This window comes from Chamaea fasciata, unplaced genomic scaffold (assembly GCF_029207755.1).
Source record: "Chamaea fasciata isolate MVZ Bird 193981 ecotype frontalis unplaced genomic scaffold, bChaFas1.0.hap1 SCAF_6, whole genome shotgun sequence".
Taxonomy (NCBI): domain Eukaryota; kingdom Metazoa; phylum Chordata; class Aves; order Passeriformes; family Sylviidae; genus Chamaea; species Chamaea fasciata.
This window is the reverse complement of record NW_027094091.1, coordinates 49,300,208-49,313,323: the sequence shown is the minus strand read 5'-3', so window position 1 is coordinate 49,313,323 and position 13,116 is coordinate 49,300,208. Positions and strand designations below refer to the sequence as shown.

The 13,116-nt window shown below is 45.5% G+C and overlaps 1 protein-coding gene across 1 annotated transcript; it reads left to right on the top strand.

Annotated features, from left to right (window-relative positions):
* Positions 1–6,803: 6,803 nt before the first annotated feature.
* LOC136290670 (uncharacterized protein HI_1625-like) lies at positions 6,804–11,554 on the top strand. Its single transcript, XM_066185008.1, has 5 exons — positions 6,804–7,554; positions 7,708–7,849; positions 8,007–8,052; positions 9,599–9,685; positions 10,766–11,554. The coding sequence occupies exons 1-5, from the start codon at positions 7,420–7,422 to the stop codon at positions 10,860–10,862; spliced, it is 507 nt and encodes a 168-aa protein (XP_066041105.1). The 5' UTR covers positions 6,804–7,419; the 3' UTR covers positions 10,863–11,554.
* The last annotated feature ends 1,562 nt before the right edge of the window (positions 11,555–13,116 follow it).

Genomic DNA, 13,116 nt, shown 5'->3' with positions numbered 1-13,116 from the left:
GCACCTCTAGAACATACCTGGAAACACTTGTACATAGTACTATATATTTGTATTTTGCACATTTAGTGAATCCATCACTGCCAATCTATAAGAATTTACAATCTGTTGTTCCAATAAACCTACACTGTGAGTCTGAGTTCTTGAAAGTTCTTCTGAACCCAACCAGATTTACAGTGTCTCATTGGTAAGCTGCACTATTTGTGAATCTGTAATTGTGAATGAGACCCACTGTATTGGTGCCTCGGGGATCTTACTGAATGCAACTGAATTTACAGTCCTGAATTGGTTGTAATAAAAAAATTAAACCTAGCGGCACCCAGCCCCTGTGAGGACCAGCTGGAAAGCAGAAGAGTTTATTTTCTGACAAATTTCTATACTCGTAACAAAATATAAGTCTCTGTAATAGTTCTGCAGATAGCACTTGCATACTGATTTCAGAAAGACTTGAACTACCCCTATATCTACACTGTTCATGGTACACCCTTGTATTTGCCATTAGTAGTGTCATAATGACCAGCCTGAATAGATTTTTATCTTGCTCTTGTTTAGCCAGCTCTGAAAGGAAACTACACCTAGTTAGGCAAGGTGAAATGAGAGTCTGTCAGAGACAGTGACAGCCAGAACTCCTTAACCTCATCCTTCCTATTGTCTTACACCGAAATTTATATCTCAACACTCTCTTTTTGCTGTTTGTTTGGTCCTCCCCCTTCCTCATATCTGAGCCCTGTTCAATATAGTAATTGAAGCTATATTTACATGATATTTTGGGTTGGCTACAAAGTAATTTGAAAGCACCTACTCCAATGATGTTAAAGTTGAGAAGCTCTTGGGTGAATCTAATTTGCCTTGTGATACCTATGTTCCGAGGACATTGTAATCAAATAAGCTTTTACCAGCTATAGAAAATTCGTTATACCCATTTCTTTGCCTGAGAAAGCAACCTGGAAAACATGAAAAAGAAATGAGAAGAAAATTGCATTTTCCTGAAGGTGGCTTTTCCCGAAGGTGGCTTTTCCCAGGTTTTCAAACAAAAGGCTCCCTTGCAGGAGCTGGAAATGGTTCTACACGACTTGTTCTGTGAAAACGAAAGGAACAAAGAAATGCCACCTACCCTTCAGAAGTTTGGAGAGAAAATTCATCAAGGGTCTTGCTTTTTCCTTGCCAAAGTCATTGCAAGTAGAAGGGATCCAGCTCTTCTTAGGTGGCAGGAGGCAGCTACTATAGCTATCATTTCTTCCTCATGGTGTAAATTGGGTTTTGTAGAGAAGTAACTGAAGCTCACAACTGGAATGAGATCCTGTACCACACCTGGCTTGTGACACAGACAGCCCAGCCCACACTGAATAGTATATAATTAATAATAACATGTTCTCATTTTTAGTCATCTGCAACAAAGAACTGCAAACTTCAGGGCATGTTTTATACTGAGAAATTACCAGTTTCACAGAGCCGGTCGAGGTGTAAGCACAAATTCCACTGGATTCTGTACTTTTCGGCAGAGCCCCAGTGGTGGGGGAAGAAGACGACTAGATGGAGGGGAGAAACAAGATGTTGTTGGGACCCCTGGAAGGGTGGTATGTTTCTGCCTAATCCCTGTCATTCTCTCCCTGTTCCCTGACCCTCCATGCACACTTTTTTTTCTATTCCTTCCTTCCTCTTTGCTTCTTTTACTATTATGTAAAACATATCAATATTTTGGCACCAACATCCAACCTTATTTAGTTTTAATCATGTTTTTTGGGTGTATTTCAAACCTTTCTGGGTTTGATCCACTTTATTTGCAGAGACTTAGTTTCCTCTGCTCTTCTGTGTTTAAACCGGATCGTAATTTTTCTCTCCAGTTTAAAATAAAAAAAGAGCAGTAGAAAGTCACACCGTCCCTAAGGATGCCATTTTAGCCCTCGTAGCAACAGCAGCAGCAATCCTAACACCAGGACAACACCAGAACCCTCACAGGAGGACAAGACCACACCAAAAGGGCAGGGATGACATGTACAGGCTGCAGAGTGACAGGCAGGGGATGGGGAGAGGGTTATAGAGCAGGAGTTCAGGGTTACAGGACACAGCAGCAGATCTGGGTACAGACAGGGCAGAGTAGTTAGGGACCAGATGAGGGTCCAGGTCAGAGTCCAGGCTCCAGAGGCAGGGGTCAGGGATAAGGGGTAAAGGGTAAGGGTTAAGGATCAAAGGTGAGGGGTCAGAGGTCGAAGATCAAGGGGGTTGTTATCAACATACCTTTACAAACAACAGTAAGATTAACTCAGGAGTTCACTTCTACCAAAATTTGGGATTATAGCTAAGGGCATCTCATTCCCAAGAACAGTAACTCCCAGAGAGGTTGTTTTTTTTTCTTTGTTTTTGTTTTTTAATTTATCTTTAAATTTTAGCGATTGTACCTAAAGAAGAAAAAAAAAAGGTAAGTAGGCTCCTCACCTTCTTTCATCTCTTCTTTACTGATTGCTGCAGTGAAGGGCCTTTTGTGCTGGACTTGTTTTGGAAATTTCCAAGTCTCCTTAAAGCAGAGGTTTGCACTTGGAAGCATTTCATCTTGCAGCATGACTATTACTGCCCAGTTAAATTGGATATACCATGAGTGTGAGTCACACTTTGACCAGGGCTATAAAGATGAATCTCTTCAACTGTAAAGGGGCTGTGACTGACCAAATGAAACTGTCCCAATGGTGGCAGCATAACATAAGAAATAAAATACGAAAATATAAAGGGTTTCCTCTTTTTCCTCTTCAATAAGGCTGAGTCATCGTCACCAAAGAGGTATCCTTGTTCTCTGGGGGTGGGGTTGCCGTTAAAACCAAAGCACAGCACTTATCTTCCTGTAAAATTAGAAAGAAAGACATTTTATTTTTTGCGGTCAGGAGACCAGGCAAGGTCAGCATTTCATGCTAGATGGACCTTGCCTGGCTGCCGTCTGGTTAAGATCCTCTGCTAAGACTTCAGAGCAGGAAAGATAACATGCATTAGGGATCTTGTGTTACAAAGGGATTTTTTTCCTTAGATGTGAAAGCAAAACAAAATTTAGCACGTGAAATTCACTAGGTGAAGTTTAGTGCAGATTCACTGCAGATAAATAGAGGCATAATTACGCAGCTATAAAACAATTGACTTTAACAAGTGAGCGCTTTTCTAGCTTAAAGAAACCCTCCCATCCTGTCAAATTTTGTGGGGGGTGTTGGGGGGGGGGGGTCCTGATAACTTTTTATTATACATCATTGCATCTTTTCTAATTTCCTTACCTCAGCCTGGGCCTGCGTGGTCTTGCATTTGTCCCAAATCCATGCATGTAAAAAGCAAAAAAAATGTAAACAAGTTTGTCAAATACAATGATTTACTGGTGAGGCCTTGCAATACCTGAGAGCAGTCTGAAAGAAGAGAAATATTCAGCACACAGAGAGTTAAACATTGGTGGTTTGGAAGGTTTTCATCAGGACCATCTTTTCTGTGACTCTTCAAGGGGATATGTATCCATCCCTCTTATCTTAGCGAAGCAGCTGGGCTACTGCTGCTGTAAATCAGGAGCAAAACTAAGGGATGATGATGGGTAAGAGTTATGGCAGGGCGGTGGTGGTGGTGCCTGGTGAGAGGGAGAGAGCAGCATAAAATGAGGTGCTTGGACCTCCTGCGGGAGGGAGAGATGGGGGACATGAAGCCTGCAGCGCAGTGGCGATGGCAGGGAAGGGGCAGAGTTGATACCTGTGGGGCAGATCCTTCTCCGGAGACTGGGAATTCCCATCCCTCGAGCTTGGCATGGAGCAGCTGGGAGGTGAGTGTGGGGATGGGCTCAGGGCGGGGGTGCTGGCAGCGGGTTTTATGTCACACCCTGCCTCTGATAGCTACTGGTGCCAGAATGGGTCAAGCCACAGGAGCTGCTCGCACACAACAGCCTCTCCAAACTGCAAGGCTTGCAGTGCCTCTCTCAGAGGTTTTTACTAGCACAAAGTAATGTAGCATCTTCAGATGCAGTGATTATGGGTGGGATTTTTAGGCATTCCTCTTGGTCATCATTTTGATCCTGTTCACCTGGCTTTGGCACATGGGTGATGGTGCACTCAGGATGCTGAGGCTGCTGTGTAGGAACCAGGTTGCATAAATACATATGCACAGCCTGATTTGTCTCCGTCACTGCCTGGTTCCCCAGCAAAGCCCTAACAACAGCACTGGGCTTCCCATGCTTTAGAGCAGTCCCGAGGATGCAGGGTTCAAAACATTCAAAGCAGTTTCTGATGTGTCACCACAGAAAGGAGTGTGATGAACAACTGAGAAGTGCAGCCCAAGACGACAAAGGTTGTTTCAGTGCAGTGATCTGCTTCACATCTCTGCTTGGGACAGTGCAACAGGGTCTCCATGTTCCCATGTTCTAAAGGAACTCCCTGTGAAATGTGAACTTGCCATACATGTCAGTGCCTACACAACTGCAAAAAGCTGAAGGCCTCCCCTCAAAAAACAGCTTGGGACAAGAAGTGAACATCCAGAGGTTCCTGCGCTACACTGCCTGTCTCAGAGAAGCCAGGCACAGTGCCTCTGCAGTACTGAGGGTGGAGCCTGCTTGCAGGGCTTGGCTGATCGTTACGCATATTGCTGAGGAAAGGTGGTGTGCCACAGAGAGCATATGCCAGAATGAACCCCCATGACACTGGTGCATGGTCACAGAGGTTTCCCCTGTGACCTTGCTTCTGACCATATCCTTTCCCTTTCGCTTACTTGGTCATTTGTTTGCTGTTATTGGATGTACCAGACTTGCAATAGAAACAGGTCCTCCGAAATGTTACATTTCCTACTCCTTTCCTGAGGCTTCAGGCAACCTATCATGGAGCACAAAGGAGACACCAGAGCTGTGAGCATTTTGCTGGTCACAGATCTGCGCCTATAAGAGCACTGTCACTGCCTCTTGCAGTATGATGCACTCTATCTCCTGCAGCCACATGAAATATTCCCTGATGTGTTCCAGCCCCAGCCACTGCAACAGTGACAAAATAGCACAGTAACAGCCCACAGACACTGTGTGAAACCAGACTCTTACTCATCAGCTTTTGCATTGCTTCAGAAACACTGTCCCACCCTTCACCATGGATCCATACTCAGCTTTGCCTGAGCTGGACCTTTAACATCAGCCATATCTCCAGCAAGAAGCACTTCTTACCAGGAGTATCATTTCCTCCTCTTAAATAAGATCAAAAGCATTCAACAATAACCAGTTTGATCTATGACTTGCATTTTCCCTTGGGCTTGCCATTGGCTTTCAGGGATTTACATACCCATCAGCACTTTCAGAACAACACCACACAGGCTGAATGCGTATGTGTGTGTCCAAGTTTCCTACATCCCTAAACTTATCAGTCAGAATATCAGATGTCGGGGCATTTGCATGCCATTGTTGCTTACCTATTTTATCTATTTATCCTAATTATCTAACTAGGCTAATTTAATCCTCAGCATTCACTAATCCCAATTAGAGATGGGCCCAAACCAGGATCTGGGTCCCAATTAGGAAATAACAACTTCTTGGCAATCTGCTGCCTCCAGAAATCCCTGCAGCTGATTGTGATGTGTGGGAGTACAGGAGCCCCCACGCAACAGCAAGGACTTGCAGACCCACATCACCTCTGTGCTCAAGCTCTAAAGACAACTGAGCAGCAGATCAGGATCTAACTGCATCATTTGCTTTGCAGTGGTCTGCATATATCTTGAGCACTACACCCTCTCCCCCTACCCCCTAAAAAAGTGAAGGAGAGCTGGTTTTTGCACCTGTCTGTATCGGTTGCATCAAACCATTCATAGTGGCCAGAAGAGCCCCTGACTATTAAAGCTCTTTTATCTCGTCATCCTTTGCAGCTGCTTCTTGTCCCCTTGGCTCATTCTGAACATGACGCAATGATGAAGGCACACACATGCTGTAGTCACTAGGCAGAAGTAGCTGAAGCAAGATATTATGCCCAGATGAAAAAGTGAACTTGTTCTGCAACACCTGTGGTCAACTGGACAGACCTTGGGGCTCGCTTCTGACTTGGCTGTTAAAAAGGGCTACTTGTGTCTGTTTTGCTTCTGTGTGCGCAAGGGAGGGACAGTGGCATACAGAGCACCTGCAGGCACTTCAGCATGTCCCCGTGAACATTAGCTCCAAGAGTCCATCACTGTTTCACCAAAGCTACAGAGCGGAAGGAATTAGTGGTCTCTGCAGATCCTACACCATCAACATGGTTTCTTTCAGCACAGAGTAGCACAGAGACACTGATCAGCACTTGCCTCCTTGATGTTTTCGAAAAGCCATGTCTTCCGCTCAGGACTGCACCTAGTCCATCTTTCCCTGTAGTAGGGAAAGGTCTAACCTTCTGCAGGGCTGGCACCACTGGTGAGACATGCTGCATTCCCCTCCAGGGAGGCAAAGGGTTTCTGATCACCTGTGGAGACAAGAGGCTCCACATGGGTCTCCTACAGCCTTTTCCTAAGTATGTTCTTCTTCCCCCAGCCAGGAACATGTGACTCTGCCAAGATGTGGTTACGTAAGTTGCCAGCTTCTCTCACTGGAAGCTAATAGCTAGCTCACTGAACAAAGAAAATCCAATTTGGCACCAAAAAAAGCAAACAGTATTATTCTGGTTTCTCATCTTTTTTCCCTGCTGGTTCATTACATCAGACTTTTCACTGATTTATACCTCGGATACAAGAAGAGTTTCCGACTCAAGGTTATTCTCCTCTCAGGTGTGGGCATGTCCTCACTGTAACCCAGAATGAAAGGGTTTATGAGCTGTGGATGTTCAAAGGGAGAGAGACATGAAGCTCCTGGAGCAGGTCCAGTGCAAGGCAATGAATATGATTAAGGAATGAGGACAAGCTGGGGAAGCTGGGCCTGTTCAGCCTTAAGAAGAGACAACTGAGAGGGGAAGTCATGAATATAAGTAAGTATAGTAAGTAAGTATCTGAAGGAAGGATGTCAAGAGAATGGAGCCAGGCACTTCTCACTGGTGCCAAGCAATAGGCTAAAAGGCAACAGGCAGAAACTGATGGACAGGAACTTCCATCTAAACATGAAGAAGAACTTTACTGTGCAGCTGACTGAGACCTGGAACCGATTGCCCAGAGAGGCTGTGGAATCTCTTTTCCTGGAAATATCCAAGAACTGTCTGGATGCAATCTTGTCCAATGTGCTCTAGGATGACCCTGCTTGAGCAGGGAGGTTGGACAAGATGACACACTGTGGTCCCTTCCAGCCTGACCCTTTTTGTGATTATGTGAGTGTTCACATCTGTATGACAACTATGTGAGCAGTGGTGGGCCACAAGTCCCCAGGTGCCTGGAGAATGAGGCTTCTTCTGGCAAGTGTCTTTGATGAATTGTTTCTAAAAGCCTGATGGCACCTTAGGGTTTCCTTTTTCCCTTTCTACAAGAGCACCACTAGAAAAGTACATGATTGTAATTTCTTTTGCTGTAGCAGAGCTTAAAGGGGAAATTAACTTGGGAGCTCATACACTGCTCACTGAATCCAGCAAGGCCTTTTCTGCCAGCTTCAGTGGAAGTTTTGGAACCGGCTCTCTATCAAAGGTGACTTTGATTTTCTGCGGTGTGTGGGCTTTTCCTCCCATTTCTCTATGGGAAATAGCTTTGGGAGGCTTCAGAGTGCAGATGAAATATTTGCTGTAGCTAGCCGTCAGCTTATTTTCTTCCTTGCATCATGACTGTTCCTCCCTTTTACAGCTGGCAGCTGTAATCACTGCTGGCCTCCTCCTGCTCTACATCCCGCTGTGCTACAAGGATTTTCATTTCCATGTGGCTCATGTGTATGCTTGCCTGGGGTACCCCAGTGCCCAGCACATCCTGGGACAGAGGTATTTGCAAGGTAACATTTCTCTAGTCTATGGCTAACTTGCTGCCAGAGTGTGCATGCTTATAAGCCAGAACCACAGATGTGGCTTTGTGGCACCAACTTGCTGCTGGATTTTGGACACTGTATTTTATTACCTATCCATGACTTTGCCACCTTGTCTCACACCCAGGAACTGGAGTGGAAAAAAATGAGGACGTGGCCATGTACTGGTTCAGGTGAGGCACCAAAATCCCCCAAGCAATTCCTGCCATGGGAAATTGGCTTCTTCTGGGGAAAGGCTACTTGTGGTATGGGAGGAAGAAAAAGCTGGCAGTGCTTTGGGGATTGAAACCTGCACTGAGTTGTCCTGTGCTGGTGGGAAGGAGGTTGACAGGTAGCAGCAGGGACAGCAGGAGCTCCTGACTTCTCTCTGTGGGATGCATTATGCTTTGCTCCACTTTCCCCACCTGCTACTGCTAATTTTTTTTAATCAATGGGAGAAAAGGAAGTATCTTGACAGCATGAGTGCAGAAGGATGCTGGTGCTGCTGTATGGCCTTTTAGGGAGGTTTGAGCTGCAGGTGGGCAGCAGGAAGAATGCACAGGTGAAGGAGGGGAGTGAGCCAGGAGCTACTGAGGGAATGGGAAATCAAGCTATAGCAGAGTATTATTTTCCTGTTCTCAGCACATCCTCCCGAGAGGCTTCTGCTACGAGTGACACAGCCATGCCTGTCTGTGCATTTGCTGTGGTACCCATAGTAGTAACACCTGTGGTGGAAACCTGGCCTGTGTCCCCTGAAATCCTACCATTCTTGGTGAGAAATGGAAAGGATTAGGGATAGGCAAATTTACTGTGCTACCCAAAATGCAAGGGGAGAGGAGTAGGCATGTTGGATGGTGTCTCTGCCTGCCCAATGCATAGAAGAGTATTGAGCTGCAGGACTTTTAGGGTTGATGGAACTATGGCTGTGACAGATGGAGATGTAAATAAAGGAGGAATCATTGAAGATATCCATACCTTGAGACATGCTGAAGCCTTCATGCTTTTCTGAATAAGAATGTTTCCCAAATCAGAGCCTAAAATTTCAAAGGAGTCACATTTCAAAAAGTGAATTATACATAACTTTTCCCTTATTTGCTCTGTCCTGGTTTCATCTCAGCTAGCAGCCAAGTACCATGCAGCTGCTCACTGGTTTCTCCCCTCCTCTCCCTCTCCTGTGGGATAGAGAGGAGAATTGGAAAAAGGTAAAACCCATAGGCTGAGAGATAAGACCAGTGTCATAACTGAAATAAAGTAAAATATAACAATAGTAATAAAAGAGAGGAATAAACCCCAAGAAAAAGAAGTGATGCCCAGTACAATTGCTCCCCACACTGACCAAAGCCCAGCCTGTCCCTGACAAGCAGTTGGCAGCTCCTGACCAACCTCCCCAGTTTATACACTGATCACGAGATGCTCCATGACATTGAATATCCCTTTGACAAATTTGGGTCTGCTGTCCTGGCTGTGCTCCCTCCCAGATTCTTGTGCACCTGCTTGCTGCCAAAGTGAGGGAAATGGAAAAATCCTGGATTTAGGGTAAGCACTGCTCAGCAACAGCCAAAGTATAAGCGTGTTACCAACATTATTCTCATCCTGAATCCAAAGCACAGGACTGTATCAGCTGCTTGGAAGAAAAGTAACTCTAAGTCAAAACCAACTCTTACCTTGCTTGAAAATATTCAAACTCTGGTTTTCTTCTTCTGTACTTCTCTTACCATGCTTGTCTCTTCCTGGTTGTAGGCAGGCTGCGGGGCAGGGCCATCCCCACTCCTCCTTCAACCTGGCAGTAGGGACACTCAGAAACATGACCGTGGCACTTGAAGAAGGGTAACCTGAGATAATCCTCTTCCTTCCCATTACAGCTTAATTCCCAGTTTCTCTTGGGGGGGGGCGGAGGGGGGGGGCAGAAAACCTGGTGCTGTGGGTACTCCATGCATGAATCCACTCCAGCATTTCTAATGCCCTCTTTTTGTATTGTCAGTAATGCAGCCCTGCCTGCAGCAGGGAAATGGAAAAACACCGTTAGTCCAATGACATTTTAAAAATTAGGTGTCACAGTACCTAAAACACCCATGGTCTGATTGCATATGTTTTTGCATGATGATTTCTTAAAGAAGGCAAGGAACAAGACCTGTACTGGTATACAGCTATTGAACTGACATGTGAATTTTCTGCTAAAAAGACCTGTCTTTCTCTTTTAAGGGAGTTCCCTTTTCACTCTCCTTCCATCTAGTGGGGTTGATGAGAAGGTTCCTACTGACTCTCTGGGGATTGGGTTGAAACTGCCTGGGATGAGTTTCTCTCCCTGATGTGCATGTGCACATTGCACACCAGTGTTCCCAGCAAGGCCCACAGATAAAGAAAACTTGCCTTGTGCTTCGTACAGTCACTGTGATGACTTGTCCTGGGGCTAAGTGAAGCTGATCCCATCACAGTGAAACCCAGCCCTTTTTTGATTTTGGGGTATTGTTTCATTTTGATTCTTTTCATTTGCTTCAAATCTGAAAATTAAAATTTTTTGGTTGGAGAGAGTGGTTGTACGCTAAATGAAGCTAAAAAAGCATTGCTTGGACAAACCTACTGATTTGAAGCCAGTGGATTTTGTTTCAGTCTCCACTGCATTTTGCATGATCAGACTCACATATTTGGTGGTATTTCAAAACTTCAAAACCATTTCTCCTTCAACTAAGATGAGAAAATCACCAAATCTAGAACATGAGTGCTCAGACCACAGGAAAAAGAAGGGAAATCAGATAATTTTCTGAATAGGGGAGAGTTAACTTTACAGATGTTTTCATACTTAGTGGCTGTGTTCCTCTCATAAAAGCCTGTGTAATTAAAATTTAGCTAGGAATGAATTTAGGACTTCCTCCTAGACTTTCTTGATGAAGGTTTCATGTCCTTCAGGGAAGTGGAGAAACTCCTCAGTGTGGCAGCAGCCCATGGGCTCCTAGAAGCTCAGCAACTTTTGGAAAATATCTTCAAGAGCAGAAACCTTCCCTGAATGACTGCTGCAACACCGATGCTGCAACAACCTTGCCGCCTTCTGCACTCAGCAAGCCCAGCTTCTCCTTGCTGAGTGTCTAGTCTTCAGAAATTTGAATCATTCACTGGACATTCCATTCACTTTGTGCTGCATCTACATGGTCAGGTCTATGCCAGTCATGTGCTGCTGCTGCTCCTTCTCTATTTTCTTCCTAGCTTGCCAGTTCTGAAGACCACTGGAAAAGTGAAGTGGAGGAGACCAATAGTCTTCAAGGTTATACTGATGAAAAGCATATGAATATTTTTGAAAAACTCCCGTTGCTGTTGCATCAACTCATCTGTTAATGCTAAGTAAGATCCAAATATTGATCTGCAGTGTTGCTTGCATGTTTGTTCCACCTTTCATGCTCTGTTTAGGCATTGTGATAACTGATCCCGACTAAGGCTTTATCACTGTAAATCCGCATGACATGCATGCATGATCCATTTGTACTGGAAATGACAGTGATTTAATAGAAAATATAAATGATGCTCTCACTTAATAGCTATTGTTTCTTATCAACATTACCTCTGGCATGACAGTTCTGGGGAAAAGTAATTCAATTTAATGGAAATTGCATTCATTTTCAGGGTGGTCTCAGTTTAAAACCACAGTGAGCAATTGCTTTTCACGGGTGGTGCACTCACTAAATAAGGACCTGCAGAGTTTTGCTAGCAATAAAATTGTTTCCCAGGGCTTTGGCTGGTGTGCAATGTTTCCCTTCCTCCTACCATGATTATTCAGCTCACTTGTTGCATGACATAAGGTTGTGCACTCCCCCTGGGTACCAGAGGCCACAGTGGTGAGCCTGAGAACAAGGGGCTGCCACTGAGGGAACAAATGGGACAGCAAGCCCATGGAGGGGTCCAAGCTTTGGTTTTTGAGAATTGCTATTGTGCCATGACTTGTAGGCAAAGGTATGAAGGTTTTTATCCAGGGTCCCATTTTTCTGTCCCCTCCTGGATGTCAGCCTCAGTATCTTCCTATAGTGATGCTGGCAACAACTGGGGGGCATCCCACAGGCACAGCATGCCAGCACCCTGCACAGTGGAGACTGATGGAGGCGGTGTGGTGGCTACACATTAAGTAAGGAATGGCTAGGGTTTGCCTCTTCTCCAGCTGGCTGTCCCCAGGCTGGGCTCCTCAGGGCCAGATCTATATCCTGCTCCGAACAGGAGAGGACTGAGAGGAGGCCTATGGCCAGGCTCTCCTGCCTCCCTCAGCTCATCCCTGTCAGCATGCTGCACACCAATGCTCTCTGGTGCAGTGCAGCTGCCTGCTCTTCCCTTGTCTCCTTTCCCTTCTGTGCTCTCTCCTACACAGCCCTTTATTGAATCTGGTACCACGAACTGCACAGCAGAGCAGGGCTCCAGGTGAGTTTCTCTGTCTCCTACTCCTCAAGCAGAAAAACAAGACACTATTTGCCAACTCAAAAGGGGGCTTATTTCCATGGCCTCTGTGGTCCATGCCCTGAACTAGGACCCTTTGAAGGCAGGGGAATATTTTCCTTGACGTGAGGCTTGTGCTGCATCACATTTCATACCCTGCTCTTTTTTTTCTCATAGACAAAACGTGCATGAACAGTAGCTCCTGATTTAGAAACCAGACCTATGCTTTACATCTCATATATAGAGAGATGCACCAATTAAGTGCACCAGGCATCCTTTCCAGGCCTGTGGTACTTTCTTTTCTGTGCCTGGGAGCAGGAAAACCTTGTCTTTGTCTCCACAAAACAGCATCCACTGGGCGAGTAACATGAGGAGCTGTCTCAAAAACCCTATTGAAACCCAGAACCAGTGTGTGCTGCCACTTTACCCCCAAAATCATCCTCTTTGTTTCCTCCATCCTCCCATACTGCAGCAGCCAATGTCAGAGGGACATCCAGACACGGCTGCAGAGAGCCAAATCCTATTGCACACTTCTGCCAACCAGATGGCCAAACTCATGCACCTTTCCTATTACCACTGGGTCCAGGATGATGCTGTTAGTGGCCCAGATATGACATAAGCCCAGTGAGCTAAGGCTCACCTGGATATGTGAGGAGCAAATACACTGAGGGCCTGGTGAGCAGGGTCGTTGCATTTCATGGTGTGCTGGATTGCCCCTGGCTGGATGCCAGACACCCATCAAAGTCATTCTCTCACTCCCATCTGCATCTGGACTGGGGAGAGAAAATATAGCAAAAGGTTCATGAGTTGAGATAAGGACCGAGAGACAACACTCCTCAAATACT

Coding starts and splice junctions, on each gene's coding strand:
- LOC136290670 (XM_066185008.1), top strand. CDS start 7,420: ATGATTGTAATTTCTTTTGCTGTAGCAGAGCTTAAAGGGGAAATTAAC. Junction 7,555..7,707: donor GAACCGGCTCTCTATCAAAG/GTGACTTTGATT, acceptor TCCCTTTTACAG/CTGGCAGCTGTAATCACTGC. Junction 7,850..8,006: donor GGGACAGAGGTATTTGCAAG/GTAACATTTCTC, acceptor TCTCACACCCAG/GAACTGGAGTGGAAAAAAAT.